The sequence below is a fragment of the Miniopterus natalensis genome, chromosome 5 (genome assembly GCF_054644295.1).
Source record: "Miniopterus natalensis isolate mMinNat1 chromosome 5, mMinNat1.hap1, whole genome shotgun sequence".
Lineage (NCBI taxonomy): Eukaryota > Metazoa > Chordata > Mammalia > Chiroptera > Miniopteridae > Miniopterus > Miniopterus natalensis.
This window is the reverse complement of record NC_142085.1, coordinates 51,660,122-51,682,451: the sequence shown is the minus strand read 5'-3', so window position 1 is coordinate 51,682,451 and position 22,330 is coordinate 51,660,122. Positions and strand designations below refer to the sequence as shown.

Here is a 22,330-nt window from a genome sequence, read left to right as displayed (position 1 = left end):
TGGCCTAAGCCAGTGATTCTATTTCCTTGCAATGAAGTTGTCTTAATTTGGTGGTCACAGTGCTCAAAGTTTCTGTTTTACCCTTGGATTTTTTTAATCCAGAATTCAGTTGTGTTTGAAAATATATTTAATGCCTGCATATTAAATATTAAGATGTAGTTATAACCAAATGGTAGATTCAAATTAAATTAAAATTTTTAGGTTTTCAAAAATTGTGTTGACAGAATTTGTTCAGAGACTGAGATCAATTAAGTTTATAATAATTTTGTCTGGAGTTTGCATTTTTCTGTTACGTAAGAGAAGAGGACAGATATAAGCCACTTGAAATCCTTCTTGAAACAAGACAGGATATAGGCAAGTCATTCAGCAGTAACAGAGTATAGTGTAATGAGCACAGGTAGGAAATTGGAAAACCAAGATTAAGTCTTAACTTGACCACTTCATCTGTATGAGGTGAGGTCTGGGCTGTGGATAGTGTGCGCCGCGCTCTGGTTTTGGCCTCTCCGTCTCTCCTTGTGCATCTCTCCCTCTTCCTCCCCCCCCCCCCCGCCCCTCGGCATAGGCAGACACCCACCACCCCATTCGTACATTCCCTCTGAAACCCCTGAACTGGCTGAGCCTTTTTATTTCTCCAGGAATACAAGTCTGCCTCCTTGGATCTCTCCAACCACATCTTTTCAGGTTTCTGCTCCTTTAATCCGTGTTATGTTTTACTACCGATGTCTCTAAGATTTCATTTTCAACTATCTTCCAAATTCTGGATCTTTTCTCACCTTCCTCAAGCACCAGTTCCTGGTCCTCAGCTCCATCCCAGCTCTTGCAGTCCTCATAGTGGCCTCAACATAGCCCTTTCTACTCCATAGCCCCTTCTCCTCCATAGCCCCTTCTCCTCCATAGCCCCTTCTTCTCCATAGCCCCTTCTTCTCCATAGCCCCTTCTTCTCCATAGCCCCTTCTTCTCCATAGCCCCTTCTACTCCATAGCCCCTTCTGCTCCATAGCCCCTTCTTCTCCATAGCCCCTTCTCCTCCATAGCCCCTTCTTCTCCATAGCCCCTTCTTCTCCATAGCCCCTTCTTCTCCATAGCCCCTTCTACTCCATAGCCCCTTCTACTCCATAGCCCCTTCTCCTCCATAGCCCCTTCTTCTCCATAGCCCCTTCTTCTCCATAGCCCCTTCTACTCCATAGCCCCTTCTACTCCATAGCCCCTTCTCCTCCATAGCCCCTTCTACTCCATAGCCCCTTCTCCTCCATAGCCCCTTCTACTCCATAGCCCCTTCTCCTCCATAGCCCCTTCTCCTCCATAGCCCCTTCTTCTCCATAGCCCCTTCTCCTCCATAGCCCCTTCTTCTCCATAGCCCCTTCTCCTCCATAGCCCCTTCTTCTCCATAGCCCCTTCTCCTCCATAGCCCCTTCTCCTCCATAGCCCCTTCTACTCCATAGCCCCTTCTACTCCATAGCCCCTTCTTCTCCATAGCCCATTCTACTCCATAGCCCCTTCTGCTCCATAGCCCCTTCTTCTCCATAGCCCCTTCTACTCCATAGCCCCTTCTTCTCCATAGCCCCTTCTTCTCCATAGCCCCTTCTACTCCATAGCCCCTTCTGCTCCATAGCCCCTTCTCCTCCATAGCCCCTTCTCCTCCATAGCCCCTTCTTCTCCATAGCCCCTTCTACTCCATAGCCCCTTCTTCTCCATAGCCCCTTCTTCTCCATAGCCCCTTCTACTCCACAGCCCTTTCTACTCCATAGCCCCTTCTCCACAGCCCCTTCTGCTCCATAGCCCCTTCTAGTCCATAGCCCCTTCTCCACAGCCCCTTCTGCTCCATAGCCCCTTCTTCTCCATAGCCCCTTCTACTCCATAGCCCCTTCTGCTCCATAGCCCCTTCTGCTCCATAGCCCCTTCTGCTCCATAGCCCCTTCTGCTCCACAGCCCCTTCTTCTCCACAGACCCTTCTCCACAGCCCCTTCTACTCCATAGCCCCTTCTACTCCATAGCCCCTTCTACTCCATAGCCCCTTCTTCTCCATAGCCCCTTCTTCTCCACAGCCCCTTCTCCACAGCCCCTTCTACTCCATAGCCCCTTCTTCTCCATAGCCCCTTCTTCTCCATAGCCCCTTCTTCTCCATAGCCCCTTCTACTCCATAGCCCCTTCTTCTCCATAGCCCCTTCTTCTCCATAGCCCCTTCTACTCCATAGCCCCTTCTACTCCATAGCCCCTTCTTCTCCACAGCCCCTTCTACTCCATAGCCCCTTCTTCTCCATAGCCCCTTCTACTCCATAGGCCCCTCTACTCCATAGGCCCCTCTACTCCATAGCCCCTTCTACTCCATAGCCCCTTCTAGTCCATAGCCCCTTCTACTCCATAGCCCCTTCTACTCCATAGCCCCCCTTCTACTTCATGCATCCCAGATTCTTCCACTCCAGTGGTTACTGCAGTCAAACCACATTAGCTGCCATCCTCGTGACCATCACTCTACCTCTCCTCTCTGACTGCAGCCGCTTTACCCACCAGCGGAACCTTTCTGTTGCTCGTTGGACGTGGACCCCTTAGCTTTCCTCACCCATTACTTCTCTCCTTATTCACTTTCCACCAAAGCAGCACTGGCCCTAGAGTTGACCTTTCAACAGAGATGTCACCAGTAGGCTAAAACCTGCCTACTCTCTGGGTAACTGTCAGCACCTGAACCCTCTGCTTCGACACATAAATTAATCCTAGTCATTATTGCTAGAAAAAAATTATAAAACATTACCAGTTGCTTCTCTGATTTCTAATTGTTTCTAATAATTTATGTAATTATGGTTTCAAAGTCAGGCTTTTGAAACTCACTGCTGAGCTAGTTTTTATTTACATCATTAGTTCCCCCCAGTACTTATCCAAACCTTTTTCTTCTCCTTAACTGTAACCTTCTCCCAGCAAGAAACATCACCTCCAACTAGAGAAGATTGAGACCCTGTATTGTGAGTGATCTTTAGCCCAGTGCCGTTCTCTTTAGCCCAAAGCTTCTCTCTCCAGTGGCTCTGTGTGTGAGGTCTTCGGCGACTAGCGGAAGCCTCTCTTTTCTGTGAGGCCTTGCCCACACACAACCTTCCTTGCGTCCCAAACTTATGGGCAGTATCCTGTGCTGGTTAAAAGTAAGCACTTCAGAGTCAAGCTCCCAGGAAATGGGAATGCCAGCTGTACCCATTTACCAGAACTATGTAGCTTAGGCAAGCATGTTGTTGTTTTTAACCTCTCTGAGCCACTGTGTCTTCATATGTATAACAGGTTTAAATTCAATAACTTACATTAAATGGTTATCAGAGTGTTTAATAAATAGTATACATTTAACAATGACCACTCTAATCACAGTGATTTTAGCAGTGCCCTGAGAGTACTGAAACGCCCTCACCTCTTTTTCCTTTCCTGCCTTCACACTTCTCATCTCCAGGTAACCCCCACGCTGCTGACCGCACCTCTGCCCATTTTTAACTCTTCTGGCTGCCTGCTTTTGCCAGGATGCCTGAGTCTGTACTCCTGGCCCATACTTTCTCTCCAGAGCTCATTTTTACCTGGGCTTTTCATGTGGCTTTATAGTGACATCTTAGTTAAAATATGTTCAAAACCAAGCTCATCGCCTGCTCTCTTATAAATAAATGACAGCCCCACAGTTTATGTTAATCATGATAAGGCTTTAATTGTAGTGTAATTTTATAAATGAATACAGTACTATATATCATATTTCCATTCTGTCACAGCTGGACATGACAAGGAATTCTGAATCAACAGTCAGTTAAAATTGATTCCAATTTAGTAGGAGAAAGTTTCATGCACGGAGTCGGCCTCCATCCATTTGTCCCCAATACTTAGAGTCGTATTAGCTTTGCCTGGGAGGTAGCATACCAAGCAGAAAGTGGGTTAGCAGTAAACAGGGATTGAATTTTTGCCTCATGTTAATGCTAAGCTGGTAAAAACTGTCCACAGTTATTCCTCCTCAGTGTATTAAAACAGCCTTTTATTGTTGAGTGTTATATATCTGTAAAGGAGTTTGAGATGACCTGGGGAACTGAGCCATGGTCTCTACCTGTTGCCAAAGCCAGCCCCACTGTAGAGAAGAGCATATCCCTTCTCTACAGTGGGGCTGGCTTTGGCAACAGGTAGAGACAGTGAATCTTTATCTACCAAGAAGACTACTATGAAAGATAGACACAGGGAGCCCATTGCAGGCTCAGGCTACCAGGACCCTCACGCCCATTTACGTGGACCATCTCTTGGCCTTAGCCCCTCAGGTATGTACCTGTGAACAGAAACGTGGCTTGCCCACTCTAACAGAACCAAGCCCCCATCCTTCAATTTGGCCTGAGCTGCAGGGTCTGTCCTTGGCCTTCACCCCTGGCTTTCTTGTAGTTGTACACCTCTCCTAATGAATGTTCTGCCTGTTCTGTGCATCTGCTCCCAGCCTTGCATGCCCTGACCCCTAAAGCCCTGTACTACTCAGTGCAGCGATCAACACCAAAGGGCCCAAAATAAGTCCCTGTTAGAAAGAATGGATTGTTTTAGGGTGTTCTTTTCATCAAAGAAGAACTTTAAAAATAGGTACCTTTTATTGAGATGTGCTGTGTTCCGTGTGGTATGTTAGATTCCTTACATCATACATTATCTCATTTTACCCCTATAAGGAGGTGAAATACCCCTTCTAAAAATGAGAAATCTATCATGGTAGAGTTCGGTGATTTCCCAAAATTTACACATAGTAAGTAGGACCAAATTAGGATTCAAATGTATGTCTATTTGACACCAAATCTTGTAATTTTTTCCCCTACACTCAACTGTCTTTGGAAGATGCACAGTAACTTAGGCAAGATATTGTTATAATTGTGGTAATTGAATTTTTACTAATAAATAGAGTATTTGAGTGCACTGAGCCAAGAGTAGAGTGACAAAGAATCACAGTAGGATAGTGGTGGCATGTGTCAAGAGCAGCAGGCCATAGGAAAAGATGTACCTGCAGCCCATCTGGAAGAATCAGGGAGACTTCACAGGAAGAAGCAGCATTTGAGCTAGACTTGAAGGGCAAATGGGAACTTCCCAGGAAGATGAGAGGAGGGAACAGTGCTTGTAAAACAAGAACATTAGAGCGGGGGCAAACGTGGGAAATTAGCAGTAATTTGGTGTAGGAAGGGGCCCCAGTGATAAGCCAGGAATAGAGAGATCGTAAGGTGTTGACTGTCCTGCGAGAAGCTCGTTAGCTTTTGTCCTTACACAGCGCAAAGCCGTTTAAGCAGAGAAATAACATGGTCAGCTTTACTTCCATAAAAATTTACTTTGGTAACAAAGTAAAAAACGAATTGAAGAAATATTAAATGAGAATGAGAATAAAAGGGTATTTATAATATTTCGGGGGAGTTGGTGAGAATTGACACTAAGGCAGTGGTGGGGCAAAGGAAACAGGACAAGCCAGGGAGTGATTGAGCCAAGAACTAAGTGATTGAACTCTTGGCCTCCCGCAGTTGAGTAGTCACAGAACTTGTATCGTCACAGATTCTTGGTCTCCCCACCTGCCTTTTCTCTAAATGAAAACAAGATAAATAAGAGTTTCCAATTTATGATACGAATTTTCATTTACTTCATGTAAGCAATCACTTTGCATGATTTTTTACATTTTCACATCTGGATTGTACAATGAAAAATTGTGAGGAACTCTCATAAATTTTATGAAATCTTTCAACTTCATCATGAAAACTTCAAAGTTAAAAACATATGGTTCATCCTTCCAACTCTTCTAGTATGTGAGCTTTGGGTCTGGAATTTATTTCCAGCCAAGCTGTAATGTAAAATCACAAGTAAAATCACCATAGTTACTCCACATTACAACTTCTAACATCATCATGGTACTGGATTAGATATAATTATTCATTTCTCTTTTCCTTTGCTCTTCCCTCAGAGAACTCAAGAGTTGTGACTTGTGCGCTAATGCTTTTTTTTTTATCCAAGTGGTGCTCGTCATGACCTGCTTGTCTCACGCACTTCAAAGAAAGGCAGAGTGTTTTAATCAGCTCTGCAGAGAAATGGGAAGAGTAGAAGTGGATTTTCCCTAGATTTAGGAACATGTACGTTTGTACATGTATACGCATTGCTATATATACATATACATACATACAAATATGTCTGTTGTACCAGCACTTGGGCTTTGTGATGCATAATTAGTGGACTCACGGGCATTCAAGACCAATTTGACCATTCTGCCACATTAACCATGATATTCAGAAACATTGATCCACTTCCCTGGGATGTATGTGAAAAGACCACAGAGTGGTTTAGCCAGGTGCTTTTAAAACTGTTTCACATTCTGTAAATTAGAGAACATAAAATAGGAAATTCAAAACTTAAAAGAAAAATGTGTCTGCCTCGATAGTACTAAGTAGAATGGCAAATTAATTTTACTAAAATAATATACCTTAAAATTTATTTCTAAAAATCAGCTAATAGATTTTGTACAACATTTGATAAATATTTTACTGTTGGTGAGATATTTACTATTAATATCATTTTAAGCATGTACTGGGTACATCTAATTTCTCTTACCTTCATCTCTTTATTTCCCAAAACAGGAGAGGACACTCCTGAAACTGTATAAAGTAGTTGCCTTGGATATGATATTAACTTATGTGTCTTTAAGTCGGCATTCTCCAGAATCTAATGTAATTGAAATAGCTTTGCCTATGTAAACTCTCCTTTGTTTAAATAAGATTTCACTGTTTAGTTTTGCCTTAAGCAAATGAAGCATTTGTTTGTCCATAAAACATTAGATTAAATGTATGGACTAATATGAACAGCTTCTCATCATTCCAGTGTATCACAGGTAGTGCCCCCTTTGCTAGTGAGCGGCGCATTATTTTCATTGAAAACTAGGGCTCTGTCTTTAGCCTTCTTTTGGGGGAAAGTAAATTTTTGGCATGGAAACCTCCTATCACCTTACCATTATTGATTTTAAATTTGGAAAAGACTATCTGAGATTTGCTATTTAAATGCAGCTGCTAATGCTCTTGATACAATGAGTAGTTATATAGGTATTTGCTCTCAAAGTACACTGAATTTTTCTCTTTATCGTTGGGTACCAGTATTATCTGGCTATTGTTGCCCTAAAAAAGCTAGATGTTTGGCACTTTGCAGGAAGTACTGTGCAGTAAATGCTATGGGAGATTGTTCCCTCCAATCCAGCTATAGTTTCTTTCCTGGTTTCTGTTTTCATTATCTATTTAGACGTATGATGCTTGGGGGTTTTTGTTAAAGCTGACGTCAGATCTGATGGAGAGGGCACATGCCATGGTATCGTTGTAACTCGTGCACTTTTTCTGTTCAGGCAATGCTTGATGTGGCTGCAAATCAGGGCTGGCTGGTGACTGCCCTGAACATCACCAGTCTGGTTCAGATGGTGATCCAAGGCCGGTGGCTAAAAGACTCTTCTCTTCTCACAATACCAAACATAGAACACCACCATCTTCACATTTTCAGGTAATAATTTTAATTTTCAATATAATTGGTTTTAAAATTTTAAAAAAATTATTTTCTTTATATGTGTGGTCACTTGATTTTCAGATTGTGCCTAGAATATTGATTCTTCACGGTGAAAAATGCCCCAGCTTCCCAGAGGGAGATGTGGCCTAATGCTGCAATGTTCTCACTTGGAATTCGATCCTGACCCAAGCTGAACCACAGTTCATTTTAACCCCCTATTAAATTGTTTTCCACTTTTAACACTGGATACATTTCTATTTTAACTGTGTTTATTCCTTTACAGTATCAACCTTTATTTTAGAAGAGGCTAAACTGCTTTGTGGTCTAAAGCAAAATAAATTACCAATTTCTGTTACTGCAGAATAGATTGGAAGGATCTGAAATTCATTGTCAAAAATAAATGGTGCATCTATAAAATTTCCAAAACCTGGTAGTTATGTATACTAACAGCTCAAGATATAACCTGTGCTTAAAAGTCGAGTTGATATTATCAAATTATTTAACCCTTAGGCTCTATGTACATGGCTGAAAATATTTTAGCGAGTAAAAGAGCAGTATACATTACAAGCAAGGTTGGCGATATTTAAGTGAAAATGTTCCTTTTACACCAGTTCAGAGAGCCTCTGCAGCCAACATGTTGGTTCACAGTCATGTAGCCAAGCAAGACAGTCTGACTGCAGGTCACTGCCATGCACCCTCTGCCTCCTGTCAGCTGGACTAAGAGTAGCAGTCATTTGAGGCATCTTGATACAGATGCCAGCCAGAGCCTCAGACACATGGGGTCTCCTCAGGAAGGTCCCTCTGTTTGTCTCAAGTGGGTTCCAGGGCAGCTGTTTCCCTGTGCTGGCCCTTGGAAACCAAGAGGCACATTCAGAGTGAGCCACCTCAGCAGCAGGTGGCATGAAGGGAAGGCAGATATCTCATATGTCTGCAGCTCAGTCTCGGGAACCCTTCCAAGGTGGTACTGAGAGTTACAGGAGTTGGGTTTCAGGAGTAAAGCAGGCACCTAAGGGTACTCACCCAACACAGCACGTAGGTCTGCTATGGAAGCTGCTGGGCCTAGATTTGGTCCAGTTTTTTACTGTTACCCTGAAAAGTGCTATATTTGTATAACTTTAATTATACGGGATTTTTTGCTCTATAAACAGCAAATACAGAGTAATATTTAGATGGACTATGTTCCTGGGGATCGGTTCTATTTATACTATAAATCCCAAAGATTCCCAAAATGTGCTTTCAATTGCATGTTCCCAACTATTTACAATGAGAACCTATTCAATTGATTACATTAGAGTCATTTGCCTACATCCATTAAAAACATGTCAGGTCTCTGAAAAAGATTTTCAGTACTTTATCCACATAGAAGCACATTAGTGCCTTCCTGTAGAAAGACACCTGCTGTCTGTGAACCCGGACTACTTACTGAGCTCACACATGATTTATCCATTTTATGTAGAGATAGTGATATTGCCTTAGATTGACATCTAAGAGAATGCAGGCTGATTTTGAAACTTACCAATAATGACCTTTAAAAAGTTTAGAGTTACCTTAATTTGTAAAAACTATTCAAATTTTATAAGCCATCATCAGAGAGTCTCATTTGTGCAGTGAAAGAATTATTTGGTTGGTGTTCTTGTTTCCTAGGAAATGGAGCCAAAGTATAAAGGGCCCCCGTGCGGGCTGCCATGGCTTCATTGAGTGCCTTCCTGAGCTGATCCATGCCTGTGGAGGGAAGGAGCATGTATTCAGCTCCATGATAGAAAATGAGCTACCGGCCCCAAAAATGAAGCAGGTAAGGCCATCCATCCCTTTCATGTTTGGAAGCTCCCTTACTCCGTCTGGGAATTTATGCCAGGAGTTTTCTAACTTACAGCATTGGTTATTGGATTCCGACCCACCTGGATTTAACTTCTGTCCACTGTTTACCAACCACGATTATGAATATGGAAGCAGCATACCTGTCTCGTGAAGTTCTTGTGAAAATTAAGCAGCATATTATTATGCAGACCTGCTTCACATAGTCCCTGGTATAGAATGAGAGCTCAGTGAGTGATAGTAAAAATAATGACAGTAACAGTACTCAGAAGCAGCATTGGCATTTTAGAAGTTGTTTCATTAGCTGACTAAGAAAAGTCTGCAGTAGCTTGTCCGTCACTAACTGTGTTACCCAGGAGCACTTCTCACCCCTTCAGGGTAGTTTTTCTTAATTTACACTTGGCTATATTTTCATGCAATTCCCTCAGTTACTTTTTTATGTCCCTACCCTTATTTTAATCACTTTATTATAACTAGGTTCTAAAGTATTCCTTCAAATAAACTCCTCGTTTGTATATCATATAACTTGGATAGAAAACTAAATCTGTGTTGTGAAAACCAATATAAGTCATCTCTCCAAACCGTCTTTGGAAAGGCCAAAAATATGAATGAATGATGCCAGAAATATTTGGCATATCTAGACTTTTAAGTCTTAAGCAGTTCTACCCTAAACAGGTCAAAGTAAACATTCAGGATTTGTAACATAATTAACATAATGACTTCTAAATGCAGGTATTAAAATAAAGACACCTCTAAACCATCTCATTTTTTTTTTCCCAGTAGAACTTATTTTTGAGCAAGACATGGAGAAAGTGTAACAGGCATTAAAGTCTGATTGTTCAATTTCTGTTGAACCCAAAATTGGCACCAAAAACTATTTAAATATTCATAATAAGTGCCTACCTTTCTAACTAAATTACTATCAAAATTATGAATAAAAAGAATGTATTTAAATCAAAACAAGGCTTCCGTTAGCAACAATAGAGTTCCACCATAGCATACATTGATTTCAAGCCAAGTTTTAGATGTGATGAAAAATTAGAACATTGTTATAATTAGTTCAGGGAGAACTCAGAAGTAAACTTACTTAATTTATTTGCATAAATTGCCATTCTGTTATCTTTAAAACCAAATGCAAATTGGCTCAGTCTGATATGATGATGGTTATTTGGCTCAAAAGTGCTTCAATATGCAGAGCAATCTGGTGTTGGCTCTGCATTGAGGCGATCCCAGGTAACATACAAATCCTGAATTATTCCAGAAATTAGTATGTTTAAAGCATCAATTTAAGTGCTAATTGCAGTAGTAATGAGAAAAAGCAGTACGACTGTGAGATTTGCATCTTCCACCCCATCAGTATGCCTGGAACGGCTGCTGACTGGCAGAGGATTTGGCTGCTAATTAAATAATTGTATGCATGGCAGTGCTCCTGCCTGATTCAATAGATGAAGATTAATCCTCAGATAAATATGTTTGGCTGGTATTGAAATGTCTTAGCAGTTTCTGTAAAAATAGCTCATGTTTTATATACATACATGCATGTGTGTGTACACACACACACACACCCAACAAATATATGTGTATACACTGAGGGTGAAAAATAATAATATTAAGTGCTACAAAAAGAACGCCTAAATATAAAAGCCAGATCTGACTTTCGTGTAGTAAAATCCCAATGTGTTGCTAATAACTGAAAACATACATTGGTAACTAATTTAATGGTAAAGAAACATATGAAGTCTTGCTTTATGTGGTAAATGTTACTTGTTTATGTTACAAATTTAAATGCTTTACAGAAATTGTGTATTGAAGTGTCCCCTTGGTCATTTTTCCACTCTGGCCAGTGTCAGTAAACATCAAGTGGTACATGCAGCTTCTAGACTTGGTGACTGTTGGCTTCAGCAGCGGAGAGGCCGTCATTTGTTGCCTTGAAACACAGTGCAGACAATTCGTGGGTTGACAATTTCAAGATCTAGTCCAGGCATAATTTCAGAATCACATGACAAGTTATAGGATTGAATTAGACTGAAAATTTGCACTGGATTTACATTTTTTAAATTCCTAAGGGGTAGTTTGATTTATCAGGGCTACTTTATTTCAATTAGGTGTACTTAGCAGCAGTAAAGTCTTAGCAAACAGGAAATCAAAGCCTGCAAGCAAATCTATGGTATATATCAAAGAAATAAAAGGAATACCAAAATTAAAGTATTCATGTACTTTTTAAAACTAACTTAGAAGGGAACAACTGATAAAACAACCAATATATTGAGAAGTTTTCTTCACTGATAGTGATAGCACCACATAAATGTAAATGATAGAAAACAGTGACAATTATCTGAGGACATCAGGTTTATTTTGTTACTTCCTTTCTGTAGACTTAGAAATTCATTCATTCATTCAATGATGATGAGCAGTTACTATTCGCATACTGATTTCTCACAGATATTTTTCAATTTAAAGAATAAGAATAGCCTGGCCGGGCGTGGCTGAGCGGTTAAGCGTCGACCTAGGGTCCAGGCGATCAGGGTTTGATTCCCGGTCAGGGCACACGCCCGGGTTGCGGGCTCGATCAGTGGCTCTCTCATCATTGATGTTTCTACCTCTCTCTCCCCCTCTCCTTTCCTCTGTCTGAAATCAATAAAGATATATTTTTAAAAAATAAATAAATAAGAATAGGTATTTTCTACCCTTTTAGTATATGTCATTTTAATTAGTATTTGATGTTCTCAATATGATAATTCCAAAAATATATATTTGTTCCTAGGAGGAACCCTGAACTTATAAGGCCCCTTATGATATACAGACATACGGAAATATTTTTCTTTCAGAATAAATTTAGAGTATGGGCAAAATAAAAACTTTTTGTACAATAAGTTATCAATGGATGATGCTGACTGACATCAACAATTGCATCACATTTTTTAATGTTACTTTTACATCCCCAAGCAATGCTCTCTACCTTAGAAGTCACATAAATATTAGAATAGATACTTCTCTAAGACAATCCAGCTCAATGACAAACATTTTAAAACTTATTTTTTTAGTATAGTCAGTAGCCATTTAATATCTAAGAGGGATTTACAATAAAGTGATCACAAGTTTAGATAATGATTAATTCTTTTTTAGTTGCTTTTACAAGGACTTTAAACTACAAAGATTAAAAGCACACTATTTTTGCAAACATTAAGTACAAGAAAAAGTGGAAAAATCCGAACACAAGCTATGGATTGTATCAGTATCAATATCCTGGTATTAATTGTACTTTAGTTTTGAAAACTGCTACTACTAGAGGAAACTAGGGAAATGGTACACAGGGTCTCTGTATTATTTCTTATTACTGCACTGACTCCAGGCTTAATCTCAAAGCAGAGGTTAATTATTTTTTTTAATTTTATTTTTTTTCCCATCACCATTTATCCCCTCTATGCCCTCTTTCCACCTCCAGCCACCCTCCTCCCCACCGTCTGTCTGAGTAAAATCACATGATACTTGCCTTTCCCTGACTGGCTTATTTCACTTAGCATCATGTTCTACAAGTATAGTCTTTCTTAGTTGATTGATGCATTTCAAATTAACCAGTCCTTTTTTTTTTTTTCAGGCATGGAATTTTGTAAATCACTTGCCAGTGATAGATGTTGGCTTAAGCGTCAAAGGCTGGTGGGATGACTCCATGGAAGGACACAGTGAACTTTCTATCACAACTCTGACTTCAGACAAACGAAATGACAACAGATGGATCAAATTGCATGCTGATCAAGAGTATGTGCTACAAGTCAGCTTGCAGAGAACCCACTTCGGATCCCACAAGGTACAGTGTTTGGTTTCCACTCTCAAATGCTTCACACCAGACACCAGCGTGCGCCGCCCCACATATCTTTCACATGACTAATGCGTCCGTGTCATTCATGAATCCCTCTTTCTCAACTGGCCTTAAGCAGCAAGCTGGCCTTCTGAAATTAGTCCATTCTCCTCATGTGCCAATGTCCAACCCCAGAATACCGACCTTACATGATAGTATGTTGCCTGGGGTGCTGTTCTCAAAATATGGCCCTCAGACTCAGCCCAGCAGAATTTCCTGGAGTGCCTTTCAGAGGGCAGATTCCTTGGCCCCCCTCCAGACTGCCTGCATCAGCAGCAGCTCGGGGAGGGATCTCAAGATCGGGACTTTTGCCCGGCACCCCAAATGGCTTTTTAAGGACATTGAAGTTCAAAAAGCACTGCCCTAGATGCACTTTGTTATTTAGAGGCCACGTTGGGCTGGATGCAGACGAGAGCAAAGCTTTACCACTTAGCTCCATGAGTTTGAATAAGACACTAAGCTTTTTTGCACCTGGGCTGCCGTATCTGCCTGTTCCTCCCTTATAATGCACACGAGGGAGCTTCGTCAGTGTTCACACAGGCCAAAGATTTGCAGTGTTTTTATTTTAAATTACTGCACACTTCTCTGTTGCCAAAATTAATCGTTTGGCCCTCTGAGACTAGTAGTATATCGCATGTGGCCGGATTGGGTTTTGGTACCATAATCATTGAAATAAGAAAGAATTTGCCTTCTCTTTAGCCAAGTAGAGTCGGGGGCTTTCCTGTATCAGGAATAAGCCCACAGGAGGGAGGCTGTTGCATCAGTACTGCATCCTCTGTTCTCACACACAGCGTGGTCAGTAATTCTCTACTGTTACGACGTCTTTTCAGTGCTGTGCCTTCAAGTCCCACCTCATCTGATTCCTAATTCTAAAAATCAGTCCGCATGAGTATGAACTGATTGGCCTCTGGCATTTCAGGGGCTTTAATATGAGCATGTTTACATGACTTAATTGATCCCAACTTACCAAAAAAATAAGTCATACAGGCAAAATCATGGGGGAAAATAAACAATTTTTTTACCTTAATATTGCTACTTAACAGTTAGATTCAATCATGCCAAAATAAGCCTCTAAATTTTGTTTATAAATGCTGTAAAAGTACAGTGCTGTCTGTCCTTTCTTTTAAAATGCCTTACGTGAAACACTTCCCCCAGAATATTGAGTGAAGTCTGAGAGCATGCTATCGTTACTACGTGTCATTATTAGTACATGCCATCGTTAGTACATGTCATTATTAGTACATTTTGTGCCATGAAGTCATTGTCTTAAAGATTCACTAAAATAATCTTGTACTATGTAATCTTGATCTAAAATAGAGACTTCAAGTGCTTTCATTAAGATGATATCTAATCTTGGATTGTGGTGATTAATGTATCTTACAAATTGGCTGGCTGATAATTTCTTATTCCTCAGAGAAAGGACTTTTTAATATTACCATATTAGAGCATGTGCTTTTTTGTGTATTATTCTTGGATGCTGAGAAGGTGTTTATATGATATAGTGCTTATTTTCTTAAAGTCCAGAGACTAGTCTTGATTGCCCTTTTCCCCATTAAGTATCAGTTTCTTGTGAATAAGTCTTTGGAAGATTTGGTTAACCTGGTTGTATCTCAATTTGTTCATCTGCAAATGGGGTGTTAATATCACTTACAAGAATGGTGTGTGAGAATTTACTAAATTGATGTCAAGATTCAGGACTTTCTGTTTTAACTAACTGAGCCAAAGTATTTTGGTGATTATAGCCGCAAAGTAGTGTTTTGAGATCTTGAAAAAAGATAACTGATAGCATATCCAAGACACCAAGCCAGAAAATTAATAACATCCCAGATAGATAGACTGAGCTGTGTAGATTTATAACTTTTTAATCACAACCAAGTGGTATAGAAAGTCTAGAAATTATTAATGCTTTATCTTACTTTTGCTGGTTTACAGGGAAAGCAAGACAGCCATGCAGTTGCCCCTCGGTTTCCCAAATCAAAAGATGAAGGATGGTTTTTGATATTAGGAGAAGTGGATAAGAGAGAACTTATTGCTTTGAAAAGAGTAGGGTATGTTCGAAATCATCAAGTCGCTTCCATCTCTTTTTATACACCTGAAGTGCCTGGAAGGTAAGCAGAACCTTACCACCGAAATTCTGGAAGAATGAAATAGGACTGTGATTGGAAAGGGGGCTTTACATTTTTGTTCTATTTTAATATTTTAGGTATATCTACACCCTGTATTTCATGAGCGACTGCTACCTGGGCCTGGACCAGCAGTATGACATTCATCTCAACGTCACACCAGCAAGCGTTTCTGCAGAAGTCAACGAGGAGATCTCCGACGCCTTGACCGACCTGAAAGTGAAGTAACCTGACCCCAGCAGTTATCTGAAAGAAGCCGTGAAGGAGTCTGGCTGCTTAGTCACCTAGACAGAGTCGAATTACTTGATGTTTGCCTTGGTGGAATCAACTTCTAACCTCAAGACACCCGGGAAATTAACAGTGGCTGCAGTCAATTTCAACACAAGTTAACTGCAGTGGCCTTTTAACAAATGTTGCCTTTTATAATGTTGTCTTCATGGATTTTCTGATATGTAAAGTCAATACTCCTGTAGGAGAATCGATTTGTGTATATTGAGATTATTATATGGGAATTATCCATCAAATTTTACATTGCACAGTGTACTGTTTACAAGAATATTAGCTTCTTTTTTTTCTAAGGAGAAACTACACTGAGGCAAGGCAGTGTAACTGATTCCTAACCCTGCAGTGTAAACTACGTAAGCAACCTCTATGATGGCACACAGTGTGTCTTCCTGGCAAAACGTATACCTTGCCCTGTGTAGAAATAATTTCAAGAATATCTTATAGTCATACGTGTTAATATATGAGATAAAATCACATCACAGAGCTCAGTGATGAAAATAGAGTATACTGATGTTAGAAAATATAGATCCTGTAACTAGTGGAAATAAAATATTTAGATTGCCACTCCAAGACAAGCTGACTCAATTATTCCTCCTGTTTTCCCCCATTATATTACTTTTCTATTCTTCTTTTCATTCCCTCCTATTTCAAAAATTCATTCCCACCTTTTTTCTGATATATTTATTTACACAAGGAGAGAAGTACAGCGTAATTTGTGTTGCAACATGTACAGATCATATAGTACGAGTCTTGGTCTTCACCTTCTCCAGGAGTGCTCTGAGGCAAACAGAAAATTTCTGGCCCCTACAGGTAGGTTTTCACCTGTGATCAAGGAAATTTCTCTATGTCCAAACAGTTTCCATCTTAGAAAAGACTTTTTTCAAATTAAGAAATTGTCAGAATTCAGTGTCCATGTAATATGTGTTCTAGTGGCGTGAAATGCTATCTGCAAAGTCATTTCAGTTATTCCTGACCCTGTGATGAGTCATTTTAAAATACTTTCCAGTGTAACCACCACAAGCACTAGAATTTAAAAGGCTTCCTGAAACCAGAATATAGAGGTCCTGTGTACCTCCTTTCCCAAGCTAAAAAAAAAAAACGAAGGGAAGAAATAAGTAGAATGAGGGGACCAGGCATTCACTTTCCAAAAGTAAATCTAAATAACTCACGTGAACACACCAAGGGCATGAGGTGTCCGAAGTTTGCTTCATGTAAAGAGTTCTTCCTGCTTTTTCTTTGGCAGTTTATTTCCTAATTGAAATTCATGGCTTAGCCACTTCACAGGTCCATACAGGAACCCGAGGAGACACAATTTCCTAATCTTCGTGTTCATCAGCGCCGTTCCTTCTAGAGAGCAGGCAGGTTTGAGGGGCTGGGGATCTATTTCACCAGACGTGACACGGGCCATAGGAAGAGTCGGAAAGAATTTCTGTTATGCCCATCATTGGAAAAATATTAAGTCAAAAGTGATTAGTTCACAACAAGCTTGAGAAGACACTGGGCAGCAAGCTGCACTTGCATGGAAGTGTGGATCTTCCAAGGAGTGACCAAGGCTGTTTGTCATTACTCTAAAATTTTAATGTTAAGTGTGCTTCATAGCAGGGTATGTGCCATGAATAATACGAACTGATAATAACTTTGGTCCCCCTCTCTTTCAAAAATAATACAAAATGAGTAGGGAAAAAAAATTTCATGAGCCAGCTTTTTTTAAAATCTTTATTATTGAAAGTATTACAGATGTCCCCTTTTTTTCCCACTGACCCCCTCCAGCCTGCACCTGCCCCCGCCCCAGGCCTTTCCTGCACTGATGTCTGTGTCCATGAGTACTGGATGTGTTCATATAAGGTCTTTGGTTAATCCCCCCACCAACGTTTCCTCTGATATTCAAAAGTATAACCTGAATTAACTTTTTAAAAATGAATTTCTTGGGGTGACATTGGTTAATAAAACCATGCAGGTTTCAAGTGTACAGCTCTATAACCCATCGCCTGCACCCCGCATCATGCGCTCACCACCCAAAGTCAAGTCTCTCTGCCACCATTTATTACCCCTTTGCCCTCTGCCACCTCCCCCTACCCCGCTTTCCCTCTCGCAATCACCATACTGTTTTCTATCTGCTTTTTTTTCTTTTTGCTTAATCCCTCACCTTTTTACCAAGCCCTGCCAACACCCCTCCCCTCTGACAGCTGTCAGCCTGATCTCTCTATCTATGAGTCTGTTTTTATTTTGTTTGTTAGTTTATTTTGTTCATTAGATTCTACAAATACATGAAATCATACGGTATTTGTCTTTCTTTGGCTGGCTTATTTCACTTTTTTATGGCTGAGTAGTATTCCATGGTGTGAATGTCCCACAGCTTTTTTATCCACTAATCTACTGATGGGCACTTGGGCTGTTTCCAGATCTTGGCCATTGTAAATAACACTGCTGTGAACATAGAGGGGCATATATTCTTTCTGATTGGTGTTTCAGGATTCTTAGGATATATTCCCAGAAATGGGATAGCTGGGTTAAAAGGCAGCTCCATTTTTTATTTTTTGATGAAACTCCATTCTGTTTTCCCACCAACACTGCAAGTGTTCCCTTTTCTCCACATCCTCTCTAGCACATGTTGTTTGTTAATTTATTGATGGTAGATATTCTGACAAGCATGAGACGATTATCTATTGTGGTTTTAATGTGCATTTCTCTGATGATTAGTGACATGAAACATCTTTTCATTATGTCTTTTGGCCATCTGTATGTCCTCTTTGGCGAAATGTCTATTCAGGTCCTTCGCCCTTTTTTTAATTTGATTTTTTGTTTTATTAATTTTAACATCATTAAAATGTCCATACTACCCCAAACATCAATGGTATACTCACAGAACTAGAACAAATATCCCAAAAATTTAATATGGAACCACAAAAGGCCCCAAATAGCCTCAACAATCTTGAGAAAGAAGAACAAAGTTGGAGGTATCACACTACCTGATATCAAACTATACTACAAGGCCATAGTAATCAAAACAGCATGGTACTGGCATAAAAACAGGCATGTAAATCAATGGAACAGAATAGAGAGCCCAGAAATAAAACCACATCTTTATGGTTAATATCTGACACAAGCAAGAACATACAATGGGATAAAGACAGTCTATTCAGTAAATGATGTTGGAAAAATTGGACAGATGAATGCAAAAAATGAAACTAGACCACCTCCTTACACTATACACAAGGGAAAACTCAAGATGGATAAAAGACTTAAATGTAAGTCATGAAACCATAAAAACCCTGGAAGAAAATGTAGGCAGTAAAATCTTGAACATTTCCATAGCAATATTTTTTCTGATATGTCTCCTTGGACAAGGGAAACAAAAATAAATAAACAAATGGGACTACGTCAAAGTAAGGTTTTTCACAGCAAAGGAAACCAGCAAAATGAAAAGACGACCCACTGAAAGGAAGAACATATTCACCAATGATACATCTGATGAGGGGTTAATATCCAAAATTTATAAAGAATTTATACAACTGAATTAACTTTTACATCTTTCCATTGGCTTTAAGTATGTGTATCTAGTCCTTAAATTAGCTTCCTTTTTCTGTTTTCAGAAATCTAAATCTAAGCGACATAAGGAGATACAAATTTTGAGTTTAATGAGTTCTAGTTATATTATTTCAAGGTTCTCAAAAATCATGAGAATGGTAGTCGATTCCGGGTTGTCCCAGAAGCCTATTTTTCAAGTAATGAAGGATGGCTACAGTGGCTTCTGGGAAGAGTTATTCCCACAATTTCAGCCTCAGTTCTCTCACTTTTCATCATGGAGCATTCTGTACTAGTTCTGGAAAATAGAGTTCTTCAAATTTGAGATCTTTAAATGAGATTTCAGGGGTTCTACTTTGATTGAACCTTCATCCTAAGACTTTTGCATGTCAATTTGAGAAAGATCTTGGGGTACTAATCACATGTTGAGTCCAGTCTCAGGCAAGGTCAGCTTTGGGCCCAGACAGCCTCATCTGAATGGTTACTTAAATTTTTTTGTTTACTCTTCAATTGCCTGCAATTTGGAGAATAATTTTTAAATGCACTTGATTAAAGTTTCAAGAGTATTACTGTGTCTGTAAATTAATATTAAGCAGTTCATTATGGAGACTTCCTGGAGAATATGATGGACTATAAATCAGTCCATGTTTGGCTGAGCAGAAGCACAGTGCCTCCTTCTAATTAAAGGGTCTTTGGATCCCCAAACCCACTTTTCTTTACTCCTGACTTTTATTGTATGTGTCCTTGATTTTATTTGAACTTGTTAAAAACCATGTAGATGCCATGCCTGTTTGTTGAAAACAAGTTTAATCGCCTTAAATGATTGCAGTCTTTGATTCCAAGTTATATTGGAAGCAGTTTCTAATGATTTGAAGATCTCAGGGCTGATCTAAGATTAATTTTATTCCTGAGCTTTTAATCCTTTTGGTCTTGGCATCAGAAGATTGTACTTTGCAGTATGAGGAGGATTGTTCTAGCTGGTTTTGAAACTCCCTACAACCAATGGCCAATTTTTCCAAGTGGCCTCAAAGTTGCCAGCTTGCAGGGGATAAGACAGCTTCTGAAATAATTCTGTGAGTGAGAAGACTAACGCTGAGTAATGCTGACTGCCCCTGGGGGGGGCAGTGGCTGGGTGGAGGGGCACAAAGGGGGGGGGAAATGGGGACATCTGTAGTAATGTCAACACTATAGATATAGATGATAGATGACATAGATATAGGTAGATACAGATATTTTTTTAAATGACACTGCTTTTCTTATGACTTGTAAATCAACACCAGAGACAATCTGAAAAGGGAGATTTCAAAAATGTTCTTCATGGCACTACATCAGAATTGGAGCATATTCACTAAATGTAAGAGCCTGAAGGGACAACATCTGTTTGGATGTGTAAGTTCTAGTTTTGTGGCTGCTTTTTAGTCAAATCGGTGCAAAAGTTATTAGAAACAAAACACCAGAGCGAACCAGCAAAAAATAGGTGCAGGGAGCCTTCGAGATCCTGCTCCCTGGTGTATGTCGTCACACGTTGGGTCCAGTCTCACCCACGTCAGCTTGCTGTATGTCTGGCTCAAATAAACTCATAAAAATTCTCAAAACTAAAAAAATATAAAATGGGTGTAAATTACAGGAGAAAGTTTGCATTGGGAAAAAAATGACAACACGATCATAAAATAATGAATAACAAGCTACTGATGGAAATCGTCAGTGATCAAACATCTGCTTTAACATCATAGCTGTTTCTCCACTGAACTCCGGATCGTGCTGGGGCGCATCCCTGCGCACTTCTTTGACTATCTGACATTGATACTCCGCGTAAATGCGTAATAGTCATCCTAACAAAGAATGCCAATAACTTCAGTTGAGCTCTCAGATGAGCTCTTCTCGTTACAATATAAAATGTCCTGATTATGGGCAGCATACCAGGAATGCACATTTTTACCTGCTACTTTCACTGCTTGTTACCAGAAAACATGCTCCATTTTCTACCACAGCACAGGTTCACCAGGGATCTTGAGGGAATAGTTATGGGCTAGAAAGAAAAGCTGGGTTTACCTGTATCTAGAGAAGCAGTTTTTATTTTTGAGGGTTTTTTCCTTTTAAATGAGTTTCTGTAACGCTACCTTACCCCTCTGTTGTATTTGGTGATTCAACCACATATTGGAAGATTTTAGGAAAATATATCTGATCAACTCTCTTTTGTTCCCTTTCCTCACCTATAAAACAGGTAATACCTGCCCAGGCTTCCTCCCAGAGTATCATGATAAAGAGAGCAGTGGACTTCACTGTACACCCTGTGCCTGGCACAGCAAGCGTTTTATCAATTTTAAATAAATCATTTATGTGAAAATGCTAGAAAATGATAAAAAACTATAAAAGGCCATAAAAATTAAAGTCTAACGTGATAAATTGTGAATAAACTCATCTTCAGGGTTGATTTTATATGTCAGTGGACAGTGAGCTAACTGCCTGCTGCCCATCAAGAACACAAAAGCTTGGTGCCCGGGAGGGAGGCACTCGCGTTCGTGCCTTTGTGCCGTAGTATCTCCACCTCTCCAGGTGCAAATGCACACACACCTTCCGTTGTAGCTCGGCACACATGTGGGAAGGAGAATTGCTTCCATGGAAGTTTTTTGAGGATGCTTCCTGGAAAAGAGTTTTGACAGATAGTTAAGGGTAGACAAGAGCCGGGACAGTGGAGAAGAGGTCTGGCTGCCTCATTTCTACCCCTGTGCATTCTGAGAGCAAACTTCACCACTTCACGGCCTTGCCAAGTGCCATTCCTGGGACCATTCTGGAAGCAGAACAGCTTCTGAGAGCAAGAACGTGGGGTACCCAGCTCACACCCAGTGCTTGAATCGAAAGGTGTGTTACTCCCAGAGTTAAATACCATTTTTTTAAGCAAGTTCTAATCTTTCTTTAAAAGCATTTGTGTACTTTCCTTAATATTGCAAGCAATCCTCACTTTGCCTGGTCTCCCACGTTGCCCCCATGCTTGTATAAGCAAGAAAATCAATTTCAGCATATTCGGTGAAAACCTAAGCCCTTTCCTTTTAAAAGCAAATATTTAATTTTTCTCTTCAGAAGTAACTATTTTTACACCATTTTATCCAACCTCTGAAACCCAATTCTAGCCAAAAATAAGGAGGAAACAGGTACGCCCCTGTCTCCTAATACAGTGCTGCTTTCAGCAGAAGCAATGAGAATCATGTATGCATCTTATTTTCTGATAC

General features: G+C 40.1%; 1 protein-coding gene across 1 annotated transcript in view; it reads left to right on the top strand.

The window, feature by feature from the left end:
• Positions 1-16,150, top strand: part of ASCC3 (activating signal cointegrator 1 complex subunit 3) — a 219,554-nt gene extending 203,404 nt beyond the window's left edge. Inside the window, exons 38-42 of the mRNA XM_016220202.2 lie at positions 7,339-7,490; positions 9,138-9,285; positions 12,907-13,116; positions 15,100-15,275; positions 15,371-16,150. Coding sequence (XP_016075688.2) covers positions 7,339-7,490; positions 9,138-9,285; positions 12,907-13,116; positions 15,100-15,275; positions 15,371-15,518 — 834 coding nt within the window. The 3' untranslated portion in view covers positions 15,519-16,150. The remainder of the gene's footprint in view (positions 1-7,338; positions 7,491-9,137; positions 9,286-12,906; positions 13,117-15,099; positions 15,276-15,370) is intronic.
• The last annotated feature ends 6,180 nt before the right edge of the window (positions 16,151-22,330 follow it).